Source organism: Tripterygium wilfordii, chromosome 3 (genome assembly GCF_013401445.1).
Source record: "Tripterygium wilfordii isolate XIE 37 chromosome 3, ASM1340144v1, whole genome shotgun sequence".
In the NCBI taxonomy this organism is placed as follows: domain Eukaryota; kingdom Viridiplantae; phylum Streptophyta; class Magnoliopsida; order Celastrales; family Celastraceae; genus Tripterygium; species Tripterygium wilfordii.
In genome coordinates, this window is record NC_052234.1 from 13,046,617 (window position 1) to 13,073,082 (window position 26,466).

Here is a 26,466-nt window from a genome sequence, read left to right on the forward strand (position 1 = left end):
CCTTTCATGGGACTAATCACCTATGTCGCGGCCTATTTTAATTGAACTCAAGACTCACTCGAGCAATCACGCATGTGCTGACACAAGAATGTTGTGCCTCAATTGCTAAAATAAAGGGTCTCGTTATTCCACATAAATACGAAATTGCCCCTCTCATTTTGGTTCCAATTTTCGCAATATCTGTGATTTTCAAATGAGATTACTTATTTTGAACATGGGAATACTTATTTTCTTAACAAAGATAATAGGGCAAATCTTAGAGCTCGCAAGACTGATTTTATTTGTATTTTTTTATTTAATCCAGTAAATTTTGTAGATTTTAACGTCTTACTTAACAGCTAAACCATATTTTATGCTGTTAAAATCTTAATTTAAGGGTATAAATATGATTTAATTAATTATCTGCATGCATAAAAAAAGGAATGCGCCTTCGGGCCCATCAGGATTTTGTATGGTACTTTTTATTGCCTGGAGATGAGTAGTCAATGATGTAATATCAAAGTTTGCAACAGAATGGCAATTTCGTATTTATATTGATTATCATGGTCATTTCACATGAGCTTGGTTCATCCAAAATTTGGAAATCCTGCCATGTGTCCACTCTCTTCAGATTTTGAAAAACCTGAGTGCAAATGCCAAACAGGGAGAAAGTTTGTTATTCTGCAAGAATACAAAGCAGTCTCTGTTGATTACAAGTAGTTTCTAGGAGCTGAGTTTCCAGATCTGGTGCTCTCTGCTTTACGGAATACATAGAGAGAGGGATAATGCTGACGAAAGAGAGAGACGAGGAGCTCGCGCTGTTCCTCGAGATGCGTAGGTGCGAGATGGAGAAGGAGAAAAACAACCTTCCGAGCCTCCACGACTCTGGTGAACTCGATACTGTTCCAGGTATGGTGTCGTCTTTCTGGAATTACAGTAGTCGAAAGAGAAAGATTAGTGGATGACGAGTCTTCTTATTTTAATTTGAAATTAACTGATTTTCGTGCTGTTGTGTTGTCGCACTGATGCAGCGTCGAACGGAGGGATATCTCCTATCACGAAGATCGTGTCCTCTGTGCCACAGCGAAAGACTGCTGTCGATAATTTCTTGAACTCGGAGAATGAAAAAACAGACTTCGATTGGTAATCTTCTAAACTGTTGACATTCAGTAGAAAATGTTGCATTTCTTTCTCTAAAGATTTTGTGTTGATGTCGATGCTTCTGTTAGCAAATTCGTATAGCTTGTGTGTTTATAATGCTTGTAGTTGTAGATGCTTTATTTGTTTTATCCCCGAGGCTACGCATGAGAAAATATGATCTAAATTTATATTTATTGCTTAAGAGAATACGAGTTCTTGATCTTTTGAAATTGGACAACATTTGCTGAAACAAATAGAACTTAACACCATTGGAGTTGCAAATGCCGAAACAGTGGTCTGAAAAAGTGAAAATTCCTAATGGAAAATTTGAAATTAATCTTGTCCGAATTAATGACTTGAATTTTGGAGAATTAAAATTATAGGAGTAAACATAGTAGATCAATAGCCGTAATGTGTGAATCCACTGAATGGTTATAATTGTTACCCCCACCCCAATTGCATTCCTTTACTAATATTTTTTTTTTGGTACTTATCAGATGTGCAGATATAGAATAGTGGTAAATATATGCAGGTAGCTATTCATTAGTAGACTTTTGATTGCTACATGGAAATATGTTACATTATATTACTTTGGTGTAATCTGCAATGTATTTTGTCTTTTGGTATGTCAATTGGATTCATATTCATGGGGGATGCCTTTTATGTTCAGGCTTCTTACTCCACCGAGTACCCCACTGTTTCCTCATCTGGAGAAGGATTCACAGAAAACCATAATGACTGAGATTGGGAATGCAAATTCCTGTCCCAATGCTTTGAGATCTAGGGTAAGTACCCTAACTATTTGTAATTGTGAATGATTGAAATTCTGTGGTGGAATCACCATGTTTTATGACTTTTACCTGCAGCATTCTTACAGTTAACTTATCATGGTACGAATTTGGCCTTGTGTTGGTGCAGGCTGGCACTAGACTATTTGTTCATATATTCTCTACTTTTGTTGCTGCGTAATTGCATCTAATCATTGTTTGCAGAGTTTTCTCCACTGTTTAAAACTTTTTCTCTACTTTGCATTCTATATTATAGTTTTCCAATTCATGTTGCAGTTTGAAAATATCCCAGCAGATCCTGCTCCTGGGAGCAATGTTGCAGCCAATCCTACAATGATGTCCTTTGGATTGAATTCTTCCAATGCTGGTAAAAGAAGGCCCTCCTCATCCAGGGCCAGGAGCGATGTTGCAGCCAAGCCCGAGACTATGCCATTTGGTTTGAATTTCTCCAACACTGGCAACAGAAGACCCTCCCCATCTGCTACTAGATCTTCCTTACCTGCGGGATCGCAAAGTTTGCCCACTAGTGCCAAGTCTTCGAGATCATCCACACCTACTTCCCGGGCCACCTTGACATCCATGAAACCTACGGCTCTTCCAGTGAGATCCTCCACTCCAAGTAAAGCCACCACACGTTGTTCTACACCAACCACAAGAATTTCTGTAACAGCTTCAAAGACAGCATCAAGATCAGCAACTCCAACCCGACGACCGTCTGCACCATCAAGTGCACCTAATGTTGCTGCTCCTGGAGGTTGTTCTTCTTCCGTGACAAAGCCTGTCCCCACATCATCAAAAAATCCAGTGCCATCACGTGGTTGTTCTCCAAATTTAAGAACATCATTGCCAGAGAGACCAGCTTCAGCCTCTAGAATTAGGCCTGGAGCTCCAAGTGGTCAGTCACCTTCTGTTGCAGTCAGTTCCAATGGAAGACCACGACAGCAATCATGCTCGCCTACCAGAGGAAGGGCTTCATATGGTAGTGTCCATGTTGCTCAGAAGAACACAACTGCAAAGAGCAGAGTACGCACGAAGAACATTGATGATGTGAACCCAGTTCTTATTGGAACAAAAATGGTTGAAAGAGTGGTGAACATGAGGAAATTGGCGCCACCAAAGCAAGACGATACTCGCTCTGCTCATAATAATCTTTCTGGGAAGTCTTTCGGGAGAACGCTCTCAAAGAAATCACTTGATATGGCTTTGAGGCATATGGTATGCAGTCCTTTCCCTTCTCTAAATATACCCAGATCAAGTAACCCCTTGGTTCTGTCTGGATGATGAATTGCCTAATTTGCTTTGTTGATTGGTGCTCAGTACTTCAAGTAGCCTTGAAATCATGTTTTCTTGTTGTGGGGATATCAAATATCTTGAATGATAAAAGAGAAGACGTCTGTTCGCAGCTAGTTATCAATTGGATTTTTTTATGTTTCTATGTTCCAAATGTCTCATTCCTCATTTTATGCCCTTTTTTCTTTGGTACAGGATGTAAGAAAAAGCATTTCAGGTAATTTACGGCCAATTGTGACAAATATTCCAGCTTCCTCTGTGTACAGCATGAGATCTGGAGGCTCAAGGAGTGGTAGTGCTTCAGACTCTCCTCGTAGCAATGCTAGTAGCTTCGAGTTCCCCGTCAACAGTATCTCAAAATTCTCTGATAGGAACGAAATGGAAAGCAATGGTTGTGGGAGTAATAGAGGGAATTCCTCCCCTGCCAGCAGCCTTCATGACAGATGACCCATTGTACCCCCAGCCTACTCAGGGAACAGGTTCTACATGAAAACTCTTGTTTTATCGCGTTATGCATGGATGCATCTAGAGTCATATCCGCATGGCGTCTCTTTATGCACATTATTAATCTCCGTTGTTGCCTGTCATGCCATTCGTATTTCTTTGTTTGGTAGGAGATTTTATTCATTGCAAAATAATATAAAACAAAAGTGATTACTGGCAAGACCGCTACATATTGTTTAATTCTAATATCTTCCGTCAACATTTGTCTCTTTTTTTTTTCGAAGAAGATATGATTCTAAAATAATATAAAAATGAAAATGGAGAGAAACAATGATTGATATTGATGGCTAAAATTGAATAATAGAGTGATAGACGTTGTGGGTAGTGGGTGGGCACATTCGATCACTAGGAAATTATTTATTTATTTATTTTTATGATTGTTGCAAATTGTATTTGATTACTGCTGGGTAAAGAACGGATCTTATGAAAAAAAATAAAAAAAAAACTCGAAATTTGGAAATTTGTGATTTGGTGAAAATTTCAAACAATGCACAATACTCACAACGTGTTGTTTGGGAGCATAAAAACTCGGACTAGAAGGACAGTGATGCTTTAAATAGGGAAAATGATGTTTATCATATGGCATACCCTACGAGATCTAACAAGTTGAGCACATCTTCTCTTCAAAATATAATAAAGTCAAAGCAGACAAAATAGAACTTTACGTAATAAAAGCAAATGAGAAAATCAGTACCTATTTTGTTTGGTGTAATCATTGTTTTGTGGTGAATGAAATAGAAAGCAAGCGAATTGGTCATACATTCACAATTGCATACAATCAAACATTGTGAGATTGGTTGAACGATGCATATAGGTCAACCACCCAACGAATTTTGAACCTTCTGGACCCCAACATAAGAACTTACGTTTCACCATTCACATTCACATACGAAAAGAAAGCATTCAAAGGAACGACCCACTGTGGTTCATTGAAATGGCCAAGGAATATCGGCTCAGACAAAATTGACAAATATTGTCCGATTCCAACAATTCCAACTATAATAAGTCCACAGATAATGACTTGTATAGCCAAGCCACGCTGTCCATATGCGAGAAGGAGCTTTAAAATGGGTCTTCGCCGTCTCTTTCACCAACCCGCGCACTCTCATCCTCTTCTATGCCTATTGCGTAATAATGTTTGCCGATCTTTTGTGGTAAAATAATTAACCAATCGTGGAAATTCGCAGACGCACGGCCCACTCACCCTACCCTTCCAACATTTTTTTTATTATATTTGGTGAATTATGGAAACTGTTATTGCCTTTTCATTTTCAAACACTCGTCTCAAGGGCTTTTCCTTCTTGTACAAGGTGCCGTCCCAGAAAAGCTTCTAGGGATTAGGTTAGGGATTTTAATTCCACGACTGTTCAATTGCTTACTGTTCTTGCGTCTTTTTGCAGTTTCATGCGTTTGATTTTCATTTCAGTTGTTGTGTTGAGCTATGTATTGCTTTTGTTGTTTGAATGGTAGTTTGTGCTTGTTATGTCTACAGCGGGCGACTTGTGTGATGATTCAGGGTTGAATCCGTTGAAGAAGATGTGTGGTTGGAAGTTTTTACTGCGTAAGGGCGTTTGAATTGTGGTGTAATGACGAGTAGCTGTTTTGGTGTATTCAACAGCTGTAAACAAACGGACAGGCGAGGTCAGACGGAGGGAGAAGGTATGAAAATGGAGATACAGATCCAAATTGTGTACTGAGTTTTAGATATTGATTGTTTGAGTTTGATGTGTTTATATTCTAATTAGCTCAATCAATTACGTCACAGTATTGCATCTAATTGTGATTCTATAGCTTTTTTTTGGTTTCATTATTTAATTTGTACCTGTGATTAGGGATTTACTCATATTTTCTGACATGCTCGTGTTTCTTGTGTTATTTGTGCATGTTAGAGATTGCCACCAACAATGTAAGGCAATTTTCTTATAATTCATTGAGATCAGCAACAGGTGATTTCCATCCATCATGTCGGATTGGTGGAGGTGGTTTTGGGGTTGTCTATAGGGTGAGACCAATGATCATTCTTTTGTTTTGATTTTCTTTTGTTGATTGCCTTACATTCCTTTTTATGATCGCAGGGAGTTTTAAGAAATGGTACTCAAGTAGCCATCAAGTGTCTTTCTGCAGAATCTAAACAAGGAACGCATGAGTTCTTAACGGAGATAAAAATGATTTCAACAATACGACATCCAAACCTTGTTGAACTTGTCGGGTGTTGTGTTGAGAGAAATAATCGAATATTGATCTATGAATATATGGAGAACAACAGCCTTGCAAGTGTCTTACTAGGTAATATCAGAATTTAGAAGTTATTTGATCATTTTTGAACTTACATAATTCTTTATATTTCAGTACTCTCGTGTTTCATGACCTGCATAGTTGAGCATCTGCTTGTCATTGGTTAACCACCTGATATTATTCAAAGTGCTTATGCTCTTTGTGGTTTATTTTCTTTTGTTGGGCTAGTTTGACATGATGAGAATACCAAACCCAATTTATCATACAAATTTGGGATCCTTGGAAGAAGAAGAATACATATTCTTTCGGTTACTTTACAATTGATGAGTTTGATTTATTTCTCTCTCTGCCTCTGGTCTAGCCTGGTGGTTTTCATTTATTCTTTATTCTCTAGTCTAGCTTGATGGATAAGGATGCCAATAGGAATTTTATGGTTTTTCTCTGCTAATGTTCTGCACTCATTCTCAGGCTCAAGAAGTAAACATGTTACTCTGAGCTGGCCCCAAAGAGCTGCTATTTGTCTGGGCACTGCTTCTGGTCTTGCATTTCTTCATGAAGAAGCTGAACCACATATTGTACACAGAGATATAAAAGCTAGCAATGTCCTTCTTGATGAAAATTTTGCCCCTAAAATAGGGGATTTTGGGCTGGCTAAACTATTTCCTGACAATGTCACTCATGTTAGCACTAGAGTGGCAGGAACAATGTAAGTATAACTTTTTATCTTTTGTAATCCATGAACTCCATAGGCTGTTTACCTTCGAGAAATTTGATGGAAAGAAGATTTGGATTAGGATTTCGGTGGTGACCCCTAGAGTCAGCGGTTATGATGCTTTTAGAAATTATTATAATCATCTACATATGGGTAATACCAGGTCAAACGAGATTAGCTCATCCAGTCTAGGTTGTTGTATTCTTGTGAAATCAAATATTTTTGTGGAGTTCATCGTGTATTTCATTGCCCATTCTAGAGGAGTGAGACTGGATATTTCTTCACCTCTTCAAATGGTAAAAGAACCTTGATGGGGGTGAGGCAGTATAGAGTAATTGAAACACTGAAAGAAGTGAAACCTCAACTAACTAAAGAAGAGACTATATCATGACATAAGCTGCATCAGATCATGCTGCATAGAATTATGCAATCCTTTGCTGATTTTTACAATCTTTCCCCACATTTTTAATATGCACACAGGGGATATCTTGCTCCAGATTATGCTCTTCTAGGACAGCTCACAAAAAAGGCAGATGTATACAGTTTTGGAGTACTTCTACTTGAAATAATTAGTGGGAAAAGCAGTAGCAAGGCAGCATTTGAGGAGGATCTGTTGGCTCTTGCTGAATGGGTATCCTTCCTAACTCTTTTCATTGATTGGACTTATCTAATTTAGAAAATAGTATTCTATTGCAAGTTCGGTAATGTGGTATATGTTAGATTAGTCTGTCACTCAATGATTTTGGATTAGTAGCAGCTGAGAACTTTTCCTGGTATTTTTAATGCATCACATGTTACCTTTTACTGGATAGCTTCTGGAAGTGTTTTCTTTTGTTCATTCGTCAGATTTTTCCTATATCATTTGGATGGATGATTCTATGAGAAATTATACTTATGAACTTGGTTAATTATGCGATGGCCCATTTGGTCTTTAGTTGGTAGCTAGGTGAATTGGTAGCCAATCATTTCTAAAGCCTTCGCTTGACAGACTGTTAATCTAGTTCCATTGTTGTACTATGCCCCTCTGCCATGTCAATGCTGAAGATGAAGAGTTTGCACACCATCGCTCGGTTAATGTTAGTCTTACTGTAACATGTAAAAAGAGCCCTTATTATGTGGTGTTCATACGGAATATTATGTAATTGGTTTATCAAGATCTTACAAAAATCATATTATTATATATTTAACATATTCACAGAAAATATAAGGTCTGAAATTCAAATGTTGATGCAGGCATGGAAGCTGAGGAGAGAGGAAAGGCTTCTGCATATGGTTGATCCAGAATTGACAGAATATCCAGAAAATGAGGTGATTCGCTTCATTAAAGTTGCACTATTTTGCACCCAAGCAGCTGCGCAACAGAGACCCAACATGAAGCAAGTACAACAGATGCTTGCCAAAGATGTTCACCTTAATGAGAAAGTATTAACCGAGCCAGGGGTGTACAGGGTACATGCTTCTCAGCACTTGGGTGTAGGTAGTTCGGAAGAGACATCATCTTCTCAGAAAAACAAGGGTAAGCAATTCGTCGATCCTCTTATAACCACAAGCCATGTATATAGCTCAACTAGTATGACACATATGCTTCCAAGATAATGATGTTCAACTGAGCTTTGTCTCTTATTCCTGCATGCATTGTTAGTGGGCTCAAAAATAGAGCCCGATGCTTACTCCCCTTGCGATTGGGACGCCTCCTGAAAGAATACGAGGTAAAGAGATCTAAGTTGAAAGTCATATACAGGTAATTAGTTCAGAAATTCTTTTCATCAAAAATAAAAATCAGTTTATGCCTTTTCTCTCAGGCCATAGAAATTATTATCTTTTCCCTTTGAGAAAAAGAGGCTTAGGAGTTGGGAACTGCAGAGTGGAAGATTAGAGTTGTTTAGCAGCTAATTTTCTTATTGGGCTGTAGACGATTGGTGTTGGAAAATGATCAGTGTCCTTTGTGATTGTGAAGGACTCTGTTTAGCATTTTACTATTTGAATTTGGGTTTTATATGTAGTAGACTGGAATAGAAAAATCATGCGGTGATTGGGCTACTTGTTTGGTTTATCCGTTATAATAAATTTTTAACAGGTAGAGGCCACTAACGTTGAAACATACTGGACTTTTCACGGTATCAGGTAGAGGCGCACTAACCTTGGAAGTTGGAACAGATGCTGGGCTTCACATGAGATGAAGGTAAGAGGCCCACTAATGTTGAAGCATGAAGACCATTCGAGGCGCACGGCCGCACGGAACACTTCGTCAGGTGAAACACGGGCTTGGAAATTAGTTTTGCGCATGGACCAGACTTGGGTTAACATTTATGCCATTCTATCTGGGCCTCAAACGTATGTGGGCCTAAGGCCCAAACATTTCTGGGCCTCAGCCCAAACGAATCTGGGCCTCATAACGTATGTGGGCCTCTGGCCCAAACTAATCTGTGCATCACCCCCAAACATATGTGGGCCTCAGCCCAAACAAATCTGGGCCTCAGGCCCAAAGGAACCTGGGTCTCTCTTGCAAACGTATGTGGGCCTCAAGCCCAAAATAATTTGGGCCTCTGGCCCAAACCAATCTGGGCCATTGACTGTTTTCGGTTCAATTGACCAGACTTGGGTTAACATTTAGGCCATTCTCTCTGGGCCGGACTTTTTTTCCCTCAAGGGCTGGGTTTTGATTGAGCTTATTTAGATTTAGACCGGGCTTCAACAGAAATATTGGTCCAATAACCTAAGGGGGCCTGGCTTGGCTGGCATAGAGTGGCCCGAGATGTAAAATATTGTTAAATCTAGCCCAAGGCCCGGCCCATGATTCACTCAGTTTCGTGAAGGCTGATAAACTTTGGAAACTCTGAAGTCGAAACATGTCGCTGGGCATTGTACTGGGTTAACATTTAGGCCCCTCTTTATGGGCCGGGGTTTGATTTATCTTATTTAGATTTAGACCGGGGTTCAATAGAAATGTTTGAGCCGCACTTATTTTTCCCTGAAGGGGCGGGCTTTGATTTATAGCTTATTTAGATTTAGACCGGGCTTCAATAGAAATTTTTGTGTAATAAACTAAGTGGGCCTGGCGTGGCCCGAGATGCAACATATTTTTAAATCTAGCCCAAACTAGGCCGGGCCCATGATTCACTCGCCCGCATACAGGCTGACCAACTTTGGAAAGTCGAAACATATTGCTGGGCTTTGTAGAAGCATTCCCACATTTAGGACCTTTATGGGCCGGGCTTTGATTTAGCTATCTAGCCCAAACCAGGCCCGGCCCATGATCACCCCCGCGTAAAAGCTGACTAATTTTCGAAGCTCGAACCATGTTGCCTGGCTTTGCGGGAGCATCAGTGGGAGTGGGACCCCCTAACCAAAACACACCGTATAATACCGAACCGCCGCCCCATTCCACTGTTCGCACTTTCCATCCCAATAAAAAAAAGGAGGGAGAGAGAACTACATGACTGCATCCAGACGCTGCATGGCTGCAAGATAGATATATGTCATTGGAAATGAAAGCTTCATATGCAAGCACCAGCTCAAAGCAGCAACCCCATTAGCAGATTAGAAGCACAAAGATAAAGCCATACATGTTCAAAGAAAAGCTTCAAACAAGAAAATTAAAAGCACAAGCAGAACAAACCACACCAAATCAAAACAATAACCTATCAAACTGATAAAAGTAACAAAATTTTTAATATAGGAAACATTAAGCTGCAAGCTATGCTCAAACAATGAATATATGGTAATAAAAGACCAAAGAGAAAAGACCTCCTACACGCACGGGAACCAAAACAAAAGAAGGAAGGAGATAGGATCCACCTGCACGTCCGAAAGGAACCAAGACCAGAAGATGCGGCATCGAGACCTGAAGGCAACCGAGGAACCACTATTCAAGACCACGCAGACCGACAGCCGTTAGAGAAGAAGAGAGAGGAACCACACGCTAGTTACTAGTACCCCGACAGCTGCCACCTGATCAAAGCGGGAAAGCTAAAACCGTGCCATCTTTAACCCCAGCTCTCTCTCTTGTTTTGGTTTTGTGCCCTTTAGGCATCTCTTAAGGGATGACCCGGTATCTTTCTTTCTGGTTTGACACCTCTTGGAAACCGAAAAAAGAGGCCTTAGTTAGGTATTGGGCATACCTTTACATGCATTCACAGATTTTGCTGCCATCAGCACCTCAGTCAGGCAGTAGCATTAGGTTCGGGAGTTACCGCAGCTGGTGTCTTTGTAGAAGCAGCACCAGAAGGAGCATGAGGAGCTTCATATGGGGCAGTGGATTGTGCTTAAGCTTCAGTAGTATCTGACGCATCTTTGAGAGATCTGTTGGCTACCCAGGCTTGGGTCCCACGATGACGACAATGGCGGGCTTCTTTTTCTCTTGATCCTTCTTCTCCCTCTTCTCAATAGTTGGTACCTCATGTGGAATGAGTTCTCCAATTGCCTTCCAAAAATTCTGTCCTGTTTCAGTGTGGAACTTATCTCGGCTTGCCAAATATAGCTGACAATAAGTCATGAATAAGCATATGTGATTCTGGCCAACAGTTTGATGTAAAGATCAATCCCGCTTCTTCAAATTGAAAAGATAAATGAAATGATACTTAACGTCAAAGAGATATGAACTAGAAGTGATATGAACATAGTTGAGCATATGTGCCATTTATACATCTCAATCAGCATTAATTAACAACTAGTTACCAAGTCCACATTGCACAAATAGGAAGAGGTTGCCAAAATATTGCCAGTTTGCAACTCATTCGCTAGTGCATCCACACCTATCACATTACCATATACACTACCCACAACTTTATGCTCATTGCGACCAAATAAACAAAGAACTCAAGTGAAGATTTATCAGTAATCTCCATAACTTGACCGTATTCCTTTACTATGACTTACTAGTTCTACAACTAACCAAATAAGGTCACTAGCATTGACCAATGAGATTCAACAGAAACTCCATTTTTTTATTTATAGTTTTCCATTTGCCTACGTTTTTTTGAGTCAACAATTTCACTGAATTTATGGATGAGTGTTGGATGAACTATAAATATATGATACGGCTCAGCTAATCATGTTCCGAAATTGTCAATATAAACATCTAATCACAAAAGTGCAAACAGTATTTAACATCATTCACCTTCTCCTTCTCTCTGTTACAAGCTTTGTTGTTCTCATCGGCAAGTTGGTACTTCCTGTAGAACTCAGGTTTGTACTCCTAGGCCTCTGCTATTATCAGCTGCAACATCTCTTTCTCCTGCTTCTCCTTATCTTCAAATCTGATCGTGTTTTTCCTGCTCTTTCATCCACAATTTTACATGACATTCGCAAACACATGATCATGGTAGATCTACAGATCATTACAAGCAAAAACAAACAACATAAGGTACAGAAGCTGAGCTACGAATTGAAAACTAAATCTGCTTGTTACGAGAAATAACGAAGCTGAGCAACGAATCAAACAATCTTTTGCTAGGAACATAAAATACGGAAGTTCAAGAGATCTACGTGATGCAGTTCTAATACTCAATTAAGCTCGTGACTGATGACAGAAAAAAAAATCAAGGAGTAGTTAAGTAGAACGAAAACTGACAGCACTAGCTCACCTCCGCCACTCTCTCAGTGCGAAATCCTCCTCCGGTTCCATCTCCGACGACGGTGGCAAGATCGAGCCCTCAGTTGCCCCAAAACCTCCGTTAACTTCCTGCTGAGAAGAAAAGGATTCATCTCCGCCGACGCTGTAAGATTGGGAGCCGAAAATCGGTGACGAGTCTCCGGAGGAGTCCTCGACCGAATTGGCATCGAACTTCGAATAAGAGTCGAATGGCAAAGATTCTTTTTCGCTCTCTCCTTCCAGACCTCAGTCAGTCTAACAGGCGATTAAAGGTTTCTCTTCATCTAAAAAGGAAATCTCATCAATACATACGAACACGTATTGCTTGACACGTAAAGCGTTGTTTATGAAATTTGTGGATCCTAATCCCACCTTCTCCGAATATTTACAAGGAGGTATGTGGGCTTCGTCTACCCCTATATGGGCTTGATAGTCAACCCCTACGTGGGTTTGATTTGTGCCTCCTACGTGAGGTCTGTTGACATAGGTTTGATCTAGTGATGCGTCGTATATTGTGTTTATACTTGTACTCAAAAAAAAAAAAAAATTGAGCAAAAACGTCACCGTCTGATTGAGTACAATGGTTTTGACTTTTGAGTGCACAGGATCTTTCACGCTCTAGACAGCGTCACCTTCTTTAATGCGCACAGATTTCGCGAGTGATAATTCTCTGGGTGTAGCTGCTGTTTGGGCGGGAATGTGTTTTAACTTTTTATGGCGAATTTTTTTTGGTAATCCATGAATCATGCTTGTGCCGAAGCTCATGAGGCCCGAAAGTGGGATAAACGGAACCTGAAATCTACAAAGAAAACTTCCGATCTCGAGTACCGTACATATCCGAACTAGGAAACACAGAGACCCTTTCACTACTTTCTCAAGGTTATTGCATGGTGGAAGCAGTGTCTTCTTTTTCATAAAAGTGACCTGATTGGTGATAACCCTTTCGGTTTTGGCTGGTACAAATAAAATGAAGGTAATCGCTGCACACAGGAATAAGAATGAACTCCCCATCATGAAGATCATCAGGGATTGAAAAACAAAGAGATCTGGGATTTCCCAATGAAGTCCAGCAATTCCTTCTATACTTTCAGCCTCAGGCCACTGTACACTGATACCAATTGATCCAATGAAAATACTGAAGCACAATCACATACTGATACCAGCCTCCTGGTCCTGAGGCTGGTCCTGAGGCTGAAAGTATTTTCCAGGAAAATACTGAAGCCCGGAAATGCTGTAAATAACGGACATCAGTTTTCTGCAGAAAAATCTACACCAATTATCATCTCATTTTTCTAATACATAACTTGCAATACTAGCACTACTAAGTACTTCCGTGAGATTTCTCCCTGTTGAACATTTCATCCAGCAATATACATATGGATGGCAGTCAGTAAAATTCACAAAATCTAACAATATATGTTCTGAATCAATATGTAATGCAAAACTTGCCCTCAAACAATATACACACTATTTTTTGATTTGACATACAATGCCCTGATTTTACAAACAACAAATACCAGAAATGTCTGTCCCCCAACTCCTTCTTGCCACTTCATAGTTCATATAGAAAATCAGGCAGCAGAGGAGCCAAAAATTACACGCTTGAGTGAATCTAATACAGAGTATCCCCACTACTGGAACTTCAGAAATCCAATACTTGTTAGAAGCTTTTGTAGTGCTGTACGGCCCCAGCTGATGTCATTGTGCCACACATTATGGTTTTGTAGCTGAGTGTCCGGTTGCTGTTCTTTCGCTGAAAGGAGTTTTTCGTTCTCAGGCTGTCCATCCCCCTCACTAAACATTCCAGTCATTCCTTCTTGATGCAGATCATCATCAACAGGTTGATGCTTCTCATCAAACTGAATATAATAATGTCTAAGTCAAGTTGAAAAGAAAGAATGCAAGGTGGGAGATGGATGTCAAGAATTGCATATGCGAACAGTACAACAGTCCATTAAATCTGCGTCAAGAGAAGCAGGCAATGCTTTTGCAGTACCATGTTGGCAAGGGTTTAACCAAATAGCTTGGATAGAGCAATATTTTGGCAGCAGTTAATGATCAGATGATGAATGCATTTCTGATGAATTTTCAAGCTCAATGAAAATGCTTGTGATTATTTTTTGCATCTCTCAAAGAAATGTAGACAATCTCAATTCAACACAAACAGCATCTCCCATTCAAGCAAAAAAAAAAAAAAAATGTTCCACACCATGCAGGAGTACCTCAAAACTTCTTTACTTGCACACAAATATTTCTGCAGACTGCAGCGATACATTATTAATACGGTTCCAATTGTTCAACTGCCAATGGCACGTCAAAAGAGAGACAAAACACGTTGGCATTTAGGTACCTGTTGTTCCAATCTTCCATAACCAACGCAATTGAGAAAGTGAGACAACTGCCTTGCCAATATAAGCAATGCCTTTAAAAATTCTTTCTAGCAAGCATGGATTTCAAGAAGATACAAGCTGAAAGCAGATGTTTTGGGACAAAGAACTCCCTAATATTGGAAAAGCTAATGAAAGGGGAACATCTTTGTTATTTTTGACGTAGTAGAAGACAAAAGGATGGGAACGAAAAAACAAAGGGTGAAAATGAAAACACAGGGTAACATTCATCAAGCAGTTACCTCTGGAAAGTTGGGACTCTTAACTTCACTAGTATCAACAGATCCATCAATGGTAATTCTTCTCTCGTCTTCATCTGGTTCAGCAGACATCACTGATAATGGGGTTAAGCCAGGTACCAGAACTGGTTCTCCTTCCTGAGTAACCAGATTTCTCTCGCTTTCAGAGTTGTTCAGTGTTGCAGATCTGCCATTATTACCAAGAATACCTTCTTCAATCACCATATTCTTATTTGCAGTGGTCATAAATTCCTCTTTAGGACTAATTCTCTCTTCACCAGGAACAGTTTTATACAATGAATTCATTGGAGAATCCCCCTTTGAGAATTCAATATTATCTGCCACCATAGCCATTGACTTCTCTTGTGGAGGTGCAACATCACCAACAATTTGTTCTTTATGTGTGGCAGTCAACGGCCTAGTCGGAGAAGAAATGTCATCAACAATACCTCCCTGGTTTAAATTGGGGACCAGTTCCTGTTTTTCATAAGTAAAATTCTCAGCAATTAACAGTTCTGAGTTAACAGCAGCCGCTTCTTCTGTTATTTTCTGAAGGTCAGCATCTTCCCAATCTTCACGAACAGTTATTGTTTCCATAGTCTCCCAAGGTTTGAATACCCTGTCTGGGCCTGGCTGCCACAAAATATTCCCAGTGCTTCCTTTTAGTATGAACTTGTATAGGATGGGCTTTCCAATGGGTACATCCTGATGAAACCAAAGATAAATTTACAGGATCAGTATTCATAATGACCAAAAATGAAACTGGGTCCTTGAGTTTCCACTCACCAGATCAACATTCCAAACATGTCCATCTGACCAGTTCAGTGGTATTGCACTTTCAGGGTCCCATAAGCCGAACATAGGTTCATCTCCAACAATGAAAATTTGATCTCCAAACACACACTCCTTCTGAAGCTGAAACTTGACATGAATGGTCTTCCATTGATCTGCAAAGCAGTGGACTCACATTGAGACTAAGAAATGCAAATTTCATAACAACAAAAAATCACTTACTTTTCTCTGGGATTTCAGCTTCGGCAGTTTCCAGGTCTGCCTACACAAATAGATATCACAAAAGAAAATTTTCAGTAGATGACAATAAGCTTCACTAACCATACCAAATCAAAGCTCGTATATTGTTCTTGTCTCCATTCTCTGATAATCAAACTAGATTTGGGGAAAGATTTATGGTGCTTAATTGCTAAATGAAATTTCAGGTTGAACATATATCATCAAAAAGCTTTTTGACCACAATAATTTTCCAACCATGCAACACTATTATTACTTGTAAAGAAGCTAAAAGATCAAGGCACCAGTGCCTCATAGATTTTATCAGAAGGTTACTTTGAGTCAAAAATACTAGGGAAAAAAAGAACCACAAATTTGTGCAAATCGCTGGGAAATTGATATCACTAAAGTAAATCGTACAAATTTGATCCGTTAACTGAAAGTCAATTAAAATCAAGAACAGAACGCATTGAATGGAAAAGCTAATACATGTTTCGTAGTGCCAGGAATGCAATCCATTATATACAAGCAAAGGAAAGACAACTTGAGAATCCTGCAAATACACTCCTAAAGTATTCCACTTCACTATTACTTCCTTACGCCTTATCTCAGCACCAAAATAGCAAGAAAAGAATCCGAGAAGCCGTAAAAAGTTTCACAAACCAAGAAAGTAAAAACACTTGACAAATAAAATCCCCAGAATCCACAAACAATAATCCATGAAACAAGAAACATAGACACCGACAGAGAAAATCATATACCTCAGGCCCCGGCGAGATTGAAGATGATGCTGAAATCGCGCAGATTCCCCTGTGTTGCATCGAAACCACATGCAAGAACCTGACATTACTGAAAGCTTTCTTCGAAAACACTGCATAAATTTCCGGTCTACTGAGGTTGAGGTTCCTCGAGAACAGGAACCCGCTGTCTCTCGTCCCGTCGACGACGATCTTGGAGCAAGAACTCGTTAGAATCTTCATCACTAACAGAGCGAGAAAGAGACGCAGAGAGAGAGAAGTCTAGAAGTGAAAGCGCTACTCGTCTGTTTCTGTAAAAGCAATCAGATTCTGGTGGTGGTTATTGCGACGATGATGTGTCATATATAATGGTGGGTCCTCGTCGGAAAATAACAAGAATGAGCGGATCTTGTGCCACGTGGTGTGTTGAATCTGCACATTCACGTGAGAATCTCAACCAACAGTGACTTGAGCTCTTCGATCAGCCATTTTAACCTCACGGTACGTTGCCTCACCGCTTTCGATTTTTGCGCTCCATTTATTGCCATCTGTCTTCACTGTCCTACCTGATTGATTGTTATATACTCTCCCACCGCTCCTGTGGTTCTTCTTCATTGGCCGACGAAATTTATTTATAAAAAAATAAAATAATTATGTGATAATCATTTGGTTCTTCTATTATCATCAGTATTTATTTATAGGATTACTATTTTGGGCCTAGTGTAGCTGGGCTGTTGGAGTGTTGGGTCTTACAAAACATTTGGTCGACAGTTACGATTTCAGATGGGAGCCTACTGGGCCAAAAGCTTATTATTTGGGCCTACTGGCTAATGACTAATGTAGTTGACTAGTAATACTATATAGATTGTGGCCTTGTTGCCAAAGGCTAATTACTTGGGCCTACCGGCTAATGTAGTGGACTAGTATAGTGTGCTTAGTGGGCCCAAGTCCATAGAGTTATAGAGCCTAAGACCCTAACCAACCGAGAGAAGACTGAAGAGAATCAAATTGTGCAACTAGGGTCTAGGCTGATGGATGATACGCAAGACTTGAGAGTCGATACTTGCTATTTTGAGCCTCTCATTCAAGTCATAAAATGCAGCTCATTAATCCATTATAGAGTTGAGTTGACTCTATGCTTCTAAGGGATGGACCACGAGACGGCCAGACCAGTAGTTTTCTTCTATCTTCCTTATCCTAATTCCTAACCAGTCCAATTAATGCTGACTGCATTCCCACTCCTCTTTAAAACGACCTTCTATGAACCCTTCATAATGGACTGGACTGGACATGAACCACCAGTCCATGGGTGGGCCTTGTAAGGGGCTTTGCCCTTTTCTTTTTGTGTTTCGTGCTATATAGTCAATGCACAAGTGACAAGGTCAACAAGTCAAAGTCATCGCTTGTGATATGCTTGATGACCAAAGTTGCACTTCCTGGCTTCCATAACTATACCCAAACCACGATCTAAAAATCATACCGAATATACGAGGTCTAGAGATAATTAATACAAAGTAGAAAAGCATGCAAGACTTGCAAGTGCGTCTGTGCGAGTCTAACCCAACCAGCTAGGGAGCTGTACGTCAGTACGTGGCATTTTCTTATGCATCCGTTTTAAGTCATTTTACGGCTGAGATCAAAAGTAGGGAATCAAGAAGTCAAACTTGATTGTTTGAAAGCCAAATCTTTGACCAATTGGGCATCGAGTCTACGTGAGAGTTTCCGAGAAATTAGTGTTTTCTTTTTCTTCATATATTATTATGAGCATATCAGGGTTGGTGAAGTGCTTCAAGCTTGTAATCTTTACATTAAATCATAAATAAATAAATATATATAGTCTTTAGGTTAAAACTTATATCTATAAATCGTCCCTCCAAGAAGCAGACATAATAGCCACCTCTCGATCCATCTATTTCTCTACTCAAATACCCACCACTTGCTTTCTCATAGCCAGTAGCCATGACAATTTCTATTCCATGCAACTCTGCAATTCTGCAATTCACAATCTTCTCCACTTCACTTCTTCTATCATGTCTCATCACCTTGTTATACACACCACAATCCACTCTTGCTGCAACCACCGCTTTGAATGGAAATGACACAGACCACCTTGCATTGCTTGCCATAAAATCTCAAATCACTCAAGACCCACTTGGCTTATTCAACTCCTGGAACAATTCTCTCCATTTCTGTAACTGGGAAGGTGTGATCTGCAATGACGTTAACCAAAGAGTCATCACCTTGAACTTAAGCTTTCATGATTTAGTTGGTTCACTCTCTCCTCACGTAGGAAATCTTTCCTTCCTTACTGGTATTAACCTCCAAAACAACTACTTTCATGCTCAAATTCCCTCTCAATTAGGCCGTCTAGATAGAGTGAAGTACCTTAACTTCTCCAACAACTCATTCTCTGGACAGATTCCAGCCAATCTCTCTGGATGTTCAAGTCTTGTATGGCTTCGTTTAGGTTTCAATAAATTAACTGGAAAAATCCCATTTCAGCTAGGATCATTGCAAAAACTAGAGAGAATTCAGTTTCACTACAACAATCTTAGTGGGACGATCCCGGATTCTTTCGGCAACCTCTCTGTTATTAGATCTCTGTCTATGTCAGTTAACAGTTTGGAGGGGCATATACCAGATAGTCTAGGCCGGTTAAAGACACTGAATTTCCTTGGACTTGGTCTAAATAGACTTTCTGGTACAATCCCTCCTTCAGTTTTCAATCTGTCATCAGTTACTGTCTTTACCCTGCCATTTAATCAACTGCAGGGAACTCTGCCTTCAGACTTGGGATTTACGCTTCCTAATTTGCAAGTATTGAATATTGGTCACAATTCTTTTACTGGATCACTCCCTGTCTCATTATCTAATGCGTCAAATCTTCTTGAGTTTGACATCAATGGCAGTAACTTCACTGGAAAAATCGAAATTGATTTCGGAGGCTCATCTAATCTGTGGTCTCTAATTCTTGCATCCAATCCTCTTGGGACTGGAAAAGCTGACGACATGAGCTTCTTGGATTCCTTGACAAAGTGTAGGAATTTGCAGGTGCTGGATTTGAGTAATGACCAATTCAGTGGGTTATTTCCTGATTCTATAACGAACCTTTCAACCCAACTCGTGCAATTGAAATTGGGTGGGAACAAGTTATCTGGAAGCATACCTACTGGGATTGAGAAACTTGTTAACTTGACAGAGTTTACCTTGGGGAAAAATAATATCACAGGGAGTATACCTTCCAGCATTGGTAAGCTTAAGATGTTACGACGATTGGATTTATCGGAAAATGAATTTTCAGGCCAAATTCCATCATCTTTTGGCTACATAACCCAGTTGTTTTCACTTCATCTTGAAAAGAATCGCTTGACTGGATTGGTTCCTTCTTCTTTTGTGAACCTTCAGAAGTTGCAGGATTTAGACCTTTCTCAAAACTGTCTCAATGGTTCCATACCAGAAAAGGTTATGGGTCTTTCTTCTCTTACAATTTCTCTAAGTCTAGCTCAAAATCGACTATCCGGTCCCCTGCCTTCAGAAGTGAGCAACTTGAAGAATCTTGGGTACTTTGATGTTTCTGACAACATGTTGTCTGGAGAAATTCCTAGTGGTCTAGGCAGTTGTGTGGCCTTGGAATACATGCACATGAAAGGAAATCTCTTTGAAGGAACCATTCCTTCTTCTTTTAGCTCCTTGAGAGGACTTAGGGACTTGGATCTTTCGCACAACAACTTATCAGGCCAAATTCCTCAGTTTCTTCAGAATCTTTCCTTAACAAATTTGAATCTTTCTTTCAACCATTTTGATGGTCAGGTACCAATGGAGGGGATTTTTAAAAATGCAACAGCTGTTTCGTTGATCGGAAATCATAAGCTTTGTGGAGGCATACCTCCATTAAATCTGCAACAATGTGCAATCATTAGTTCAAAGAAAGGAAAATCATCTCAAAGACTAAAGTTGATGATTGCATTACTCTCTGGACTGGTAGGACTAGTTATGATCATGTCTCTTTTAGTTATCAATCGACTGCGAAAGACAAAATCCCGTGCCTTCCACGAACCAATGCTGGAGAAAGATGTATTTCTGAAGGTTTCATTTGAAAGTCTGCTTAAAGCTACAGATGGATTTTCCTCTGCCAATTTGGTTGGAGCTGGTAACTTTGGCTCCGTCTACGAAGGACTGCTCGGTCCAGATGAAACTGTTGTTGCAGTGAAGGTAATCTACCTACATCAACACGGGGCTTTGAAGAGTTTCATCACCGAATGTGAAGCCTTGAGGAACATACGGCACCGGAATCTTGTCAAAATCTTGACTGCTTGCTCGAGTGTTGACCTTCAAGGTAACAGCTTCAAAGCTTTAGTCTACCAATACATGTGCAATGGGAGTTTGGAGAGTTGGCTACATCCGGTCTCAACTGTAAATGATGTATCTAACGATTCGAGGATGTTGAGCTTTCTCCAAAGACTGAACATTGCCATTGATGTTGCTTCTGCTCTGGAGTATCTCCATCACCATTGCCCATCACCAATTGTTCATTGTGATTTGAAGCCAAGTAACGTTCTTCTTGACAAGAATTTTACCGCTCATATCAGTGATTTTGGGTTAGCAAGGCTCATTCCAGATGCCACGAACAGGGGCCCTTCAGATCACACCAGTTCTGTTGGATTGAAGGGGACAATGGGTTATGCTGCACCAGGTAAACATAATCTGTTTTTTAGGTTATGATATCTATTTAAGTGCTGCACTAGATAAATGATTCTGCATTTGAGTTTTGCAGAATATGGCATGGGAAGCAAGGTTTCAACATGTGGAGATGTGTACAGTTATGGGATCCTCCTGCTGGAAATGTTTACTGGAAAGAGGCCAACAGATGACATGTTTAAAGATGGATTAAACATCCACAATTTTGTCAAGAATGATCTGCCCGAACGACTATCAGAAATTCTGGATCCATTGTTTGTTGCTGGCGGTGTAGAAGAAGAGGAAATAACCATTGAAGAGTCTTTTATCACGGGACACATCAGGAAGGACCGAATGAATGAGAGCTTGATTGCCATACTCAGAATTGGAGTTGCTTGCTCAATGGAGTCACCCAGAGAGCGAATGGACATAAGGGATGTTGAGAAAGAATTGCAGCGTATCAGGAAGCATTATTATTAGATCTGTTAAGAACTATATAAACCAACCAAGCAGGTTATAAGTATGTGAGAGGCAAAAACTCATACAAGTAAAGCAAACAATAAACGAAATGCATCAATATCGATATATGGAATAGTATGTATTATTAAGTTCCAATTTGTCATGGTATATATGAGGGGTCATCACTGTATATATAAACATACAACATACCAGAAGATCATGTGAGGTACTGTAGAAATCAAACACAGATGATCAGCTTCTAAGACAGTGTCTTCTAAGTTGACCATGATCAAGTACCTGGACTTCACTCTCTTTCAGAGTACAAGAAAGTTTTCAGCTTGTAACTCACACAGATGCGGTTCTTGAATAGAAAGTCATAATAACACAGAACAAGTTCAATCTTTGTATTCTCACGGAGAAAGAACAACAACTTCAAGCACACGTTCAAGTTCTTACACACAGAGATAAAACAAGGTTAAGACAACAACCTAGTTCTTAGACTAAACTAGTTTACCTGGCATCAACATTATTGTTTATAAGTAAAACAAGTCTTGGTCAAACATTGACCAAGTTAAACATAAGTAGAATAAGAAACATGGCAGACTTGAGTCTCAAAAACCAACAGGTACTACAAAACCATTTTCCTTAACCTCTGTGTCTGCCTGACATTTTTGTTCCTGTCCTTCATATATGAGTCTCTAATGGCATGCAACTTATTGACAACATTATTCATGGCCATCCGCTTTGCTGGTGGCGTTGCAGAACATAAAAGACCAATTCTCATCACAGAAACCAAGCATTCCTCTATTGTACTTTGGTTGTGTATCCCTTCTGTTTCCGAGTAACCTTCATTTTCCAGTTCATCATTCCCAACGAACATTGTTGAGTCCGCAAGTTCCATGACACGTTCAGGCAAAGCCAGAGATACAAACTCTTGAATGCTAGTACCATGTGTGAACATGTCATCACTTGGTCTTTTTCCTGTAAACATCTCCAGCAACAGTACCCCATAGCTATAGATGTCTCCCAGTATGGAAACATGGCTGCTCATGCCATACTCTGCAATTAGTTTCCAGATTAGGATGCAAATAGGTGAATTTGGAAGGTGCATTATCTTCTTTAGCAAAGCTATGTTGATTATTGGTAGGAGTAATTTGTTTGAAAAGGAAAAAACAAAAGTACCTGGAGGGATGTAGCCAATTGAACCCTTCAGCCCAACTGAGAGCATTTGATTTTTGGAGGAATATTCTGATGTTTCAGAGAGGAACCTTGCCAACCCAAAGTCACCAACATGGGCAATCATATCTTCGTCAAGAAGGACATTGCTCGGCTTCAGGTCACAATGAACAATTGGCGTGTCACAATCGTTATGGAGGTAATCAAGAGCAGACGCAACATGGATGGCTATGTTCAACCTCTGAATAAGGCTCAATTTCATAGCTTGATAATGGTCACCAGGTGTTGGATGCAGCCACTTGTCTAAATTTCCATTGGGCATGTATTCGAAAACCAGAGCTTTAAATTCATCACCTTGAAGATCAATGCTTGAGCAGGCAGTAATGACTTTCAGGAGGTTACGGTGTCGAATATTTCTCAAAGCATTGCATTCATCAATGAAGCTTTTCAAGGCTCCATGCTGTTGAAGGTTTATCACCTTGACTGCAACGGCTTTTCCATCACCAGGAAGAATTCCCTTGAACACAGAACCAAAACTACCTGAACCAATCAAATTCTCCACGGAGAAGCCATTTGTTGACCTCATGAGTTCTTGATAAGACAAATCTAATTGCCATTTTTCAGACGAAGTTGCAGTTGATTTTCTCCTTTTTGTTTTTAGATAACAAAATATGGATAAACAACACAGAAGACCAAACATAAAGATGACTGAAATTGTTACAACAACAATTACTCTGGTGGAGAAATGCTTTCGATCTCTTTTCCCGGAACATTTTCGTAGTAGTAATTCTGTGATGCCACCACAGAGCTTATCATTTCCATTGATGGAAATGGAACTTGCATTTGCAAAGATTCCTTCTCGTGGCACTTCCCCTTCAAAGTTATTGTAAGAAAGATTCAGTTGCCTTAGAGATGAAAACTTAATGAGGAATTCAGGAATCTGCCCTGATAAGCTATTGTGCGAAAGATCAAGATCTACTAAACCTTTTAAAGTTTCCAGAGACTGAGGCACTATTCCATCAAACATGTTACCCTCCAGTTGTAGGTGCTCCAAACTAATACAACTACCAAGTCTGCTGGGAATTTGACCTGATAATCTGTTATTGGACAAGTCCAATTCCATGAGATTCTTCAAGTTGCCCACTTCATCTGGCAGTGAACCAGTAAAAGAATTATGAGACATGACCAAAGCAATTGAAAGAGAAGAAAGACCAATGAACTGTTTGGGTATGGTGCCATTAAGATTGTTACTTGAGAAATTCACATCCAGCAAACTTGTGCAGGTTCCAAGACTTGGAGGTATGCTTCCTTCCAATTTGTTCTCCTCAACATAAAGCCTAGTCAACTTAGTCAAGTTACCTAGAGAGGATGGGATTAACCCTGAAAACCTGTTATAATTCAAGAATAAACCTTCTAACTTGTGAAGGTTTCCAATGACCTCAGGTAGACTCCCGCTCAAATTGGCTCCTTGCAACCACAAATTGGTCAATTCAGTAAGCTTCTCAATTCCAGAAGGCATGCTTCCATGGAGACGATTCTGACCCAAAGTTAAAATTCTTAACTGACTTGAAAGGTTTGCAATGGAGCTAGGCAGTTCTCCTCCAAAACGATTATATGCAAGACCCAATACTTGAAGACTAGTACAATTAGACAAATTACTTAGAAAACTCAAGTCACCAATCTTTCCATCTCCGAGGGTATTACCATCGAAGTTGAGTCTAACTAACTTTTTTAAGTTCCCAAGGTTTCCAGGAATTGTCCCAGTTAGACCATTTTCCGCAAAATCGAGCACCTCAAGTCCGGAAGCATTCGACAATGACTCAGGGATAGGTCCTGTAAAACTATTAACCCCACCAGCAAATATCCTCAGCTTAGGAAGTGTAAGGCCAACATCAGGAGGCAATTGGCCATGCAGTTGGTTTTGAGTAACAGAGAAATAGTACAAGGAAGAAATATTATAAATTGATGAAGGGATCATACCAGACAGATTGTTTCCATAAACCTGTAAAAAACCCAAGTTCGGTATATTGACAAGTTCAGCAGGTATGCTTCCTTGGAAATTATTCAGTGGAAGGGAAAGACCTAGCAGAGAAGAGAAGTTCCCTATCCAAGCTGGGATATTTCCAGTAACGTTATTGGCCCCAAGATTCAGAACAACTAATTTTGACAAGGTACTTAGCTGGTCAGGGATCCGTCCGACAAGCTTATTGAACATTATATCAAATTCTCTTAGTTCTGAACAATGAGTAAGATTAGCAGGAATACTTCCACCAAAGTTATTGTAACTCATATTTACCTTCTCCAGGCGCAACAGACGTCCCATTTCTTGCGGAATTTCGCCATGAAAGCTGTTGTTTGCAATGTTGAGTCCAGTAAGGTATGTGAGGTTCCCTATAGAACGTGGTATAGGCCCGGCTAGCCCCCGAGATGCGAGGTTCAAATGCATGATTCTTCCATTAGATGAACTGCAGGTGACACCAACCCAGTTGCAGAAATGGATTGAATCCTTCCATAAGCTCATTACTTGGTTTGGATCTTGAACTATCATATTCTTGAAATCAAGTAAAGCTGATAGGTCAGTCTCATTTGCAGAAGTTGGTAGTGCCGCCGCCAATGGCAAGTCTGAGCTCAAGCCAAGCAAAAGAATTCCATGAAAAAGTGTCAACAGAATCCAGTTGCTACTAAAACTATGATTCATCATCTTTTTGGGAAAATCACTATTGAAAGTTCATGTAGGTAAGTTTTGTAATATAGTCAATTGTGTTTTTATGCGTCTCAGAGTGCAAAAATATCATTTCTTCTACGAGGAAAGATAATCAAGGCAGCCAACCACTTTGACGTTACTTCCAGATCTTATTGTGATGATATTTCGTTAATATCAATCAAAATTGAATACTAAATTCAAAGGAAAAAAAACAAGAAATACTGGATACTTTGAAATTTTGAACATATGAAGTTGACCTCTGCTTAGGATATTAAGTAAAGATTGTATTTTTGTTAACATCATTGTCGGCTTACGCTCTACTGAAGACAAGAGACCCGAGGCACTGAGGTCAAAGCGAAAATTCAATGCGATTACAAATTTGTCAATCGGTCGGTAAGGGGTTTGAAGTGTATTTTTCCTGAAATTTGATTAAGCGTTGATTTCTACCCTTGGGTCGAAATTATTCATTTCTCTCAAGTAAATTGCAAATTCAACCCGAAGTGGGTATACAGTATATACACAATTAAATTCACCACTGATGATGATTGGCAAATTGATTGAGATGGCTTCAACCAACTGAAGAATAATACTTGAAATCCTCAAAAAATGACCCCCAAAAGACCTCCATTTAATGTGTAGTGTTGGATATGAAATGGGCCTACATGTGTGTTTTTAGTCAATTGACTATTTTAATGCCACATAGATTTGGGGGATTTTTGAGAATCAAATTTTAAGGGTCTCTAACATTATCCCCAATTGAAACACGGGCAGATAACCAGCAGTTCACATCGGAAAGGAAAGAAAAGAAGAAACAAAGAAATCCACATATAAGTGATTT

At 39.8% G+C, this 26,466-nt stretch overlaps 4 protein-coding genes and 1 pseudogene across 11 annotated transcripts; 2 read left to right on the top strand and 3 right to left on the bottom strand.

The window, feature by feature from the left end:
• The first annotated feature begins 599 nt into the window (after window positions 1-599).
• On the top strand, window positions 600-9,672 carry LOC119991905 (putative serine/threonine-protein kinase). Of its 6 annotated transcripts, XM_038838477.1 has the most exons (9): window positions 4,797-5,042; window positions 5,194-5,360; window positions 5,591-5,703; window positions 5,777-5,987; window positions 6,405-6,642; window positions 7,129-7,279; window positions 7,882-8,164; window positions 8,291-8,357; window positions 8,451-8,690. In XM_038838477.1, the coding sequence occupies exons 2-8, from the start codon at window positions 5,288-5,290 to the stop codon at window positions 8,344-8,346; spliced, it is 1,125 nt and encodes a 374-aa protein (XP_038694405.1). In that variant the 5' UTR covers window positions 4,797-5,042; window positions 5,194-5,287; the 3' UTR covers window positions 8,347-8,357; window positions 8,451-8,690. The 6 variants fall into 6 exon arrangements, with proteins under 6 accessions (XP_038694376.1, XP_038694397.1, XP_038694416.1 ...); XM_038838448.1 differs by lacking the exons at window positions 4,797-5,042; window positions 6,405-6,642; window positions 7,129-7,279; ... (1 more) ...; window positions 8,291-8,357; window positions 8,451-8,690 and adding exons at window positions 600-888; window positions 1,011-1,122; window positions 1,790-1,904; window positions 2,184-3,122; window positions 3,393-3,676 and having other exon boundaries at window positions 5,593-5,703; window positions 5,788-5,817; XM_038838488.1 differs by lacking the exons at window positions 8,291-8,357; window positions 8,451-8,690 and adding an exon at window positions 8,773-9,672 and having other exon boundaries at window positions 4,796-5,042.
• Window positions 9,673-10,264: 592 nt separating this feature from the next.
• LOC119995670 lies at window positions 10,265-13,797 on the bottom strand (annotated as a pseudogene).
• LOC119987567 lies at window positions 13,603-16,957 on the bottom strand. The gene is made up of 5 exons (XM_038832506.1): window positions 16,637-16,957; window positions 15,882-15,921; window positions 15,654-15,814; window positions 14,871-15,572; window positions 13,603-14,100 (listed from the first exon to the last, which is right to left on the bottom strand). The coding sequence occupies exons 1-5, from the start codon at window positions 16,853-16,855 to the stop codon at window positions 13,873-13,875; spliced, it is 1,350 nt and encodes a 449-aa protein (XP_038688434.1). The 5' UTR covers window positions 16,856-16,957; the 3' UTR covers window positions 13,603-13,872.
• Window positions 16,958-18,508: 1,551 nt separating this feature from the next.
• LOC119988941 (putative receptor-like protein kinase At3g47110) lies at window positions 18,509-22,040 on the top strand. Its single transcript, XM_038834211.1, has 2 exons — window positions 18,509-21,305; window positions 21,387-22,040. Exons 1-2 carry the CDS (start codon window positions 18,572-18,574, stop codon window positions 21,767-21,769), a joined length of 3,117 nt encoding a protein of 1,038 aa, XP_038690139.1. The 5' UTR covers window positions 18,509-18,571; the 3' UTR covers window positions 21,770-22,040.
• An 88-nt stretch (window positions 22,041-22,128) lies between these two features.
• Window positions 22,129-25,681, bottom strand: LOC119988922 (putative receptor-like protein kinase At3g47110). Of its 3 annotated transcripts, none has more exons than XM_038834191.1 (3): window positions 25,221-25,681; window positions 22,931-25,127; window positions 22,129-22,807 (listed from the first exon to the last, which is right to left on the bottom strand). In XM_038834191.1, exons 1-3 carry the CDS (start codon window positions 25,623-25,625, stop codon window positions 22,377-22,379), a joined length of 3,033 nt encoding a protein of 1,010 aa, XP_038690119.1. In that variant the 5' UTR covers window positions 25,626-25,681; the 3' UTR covers window positions 22,129-22,376. The 3 variants fall into 3 exon arrangements, with proteins under 3 accessions (XP_038690119.1, XP_038690128.1, XP_038690111.1); XM_038834200.1 differs by having other exon boundaries at window positions 22,931-23,797; window positions 23,909-25,681; XM_038834183.1 differs by having other exon boundaries at window positions 22,931-25,681.
• Between the last annotated feature and the right edge of the window lie 785 nt (window positions 25,682-26,466).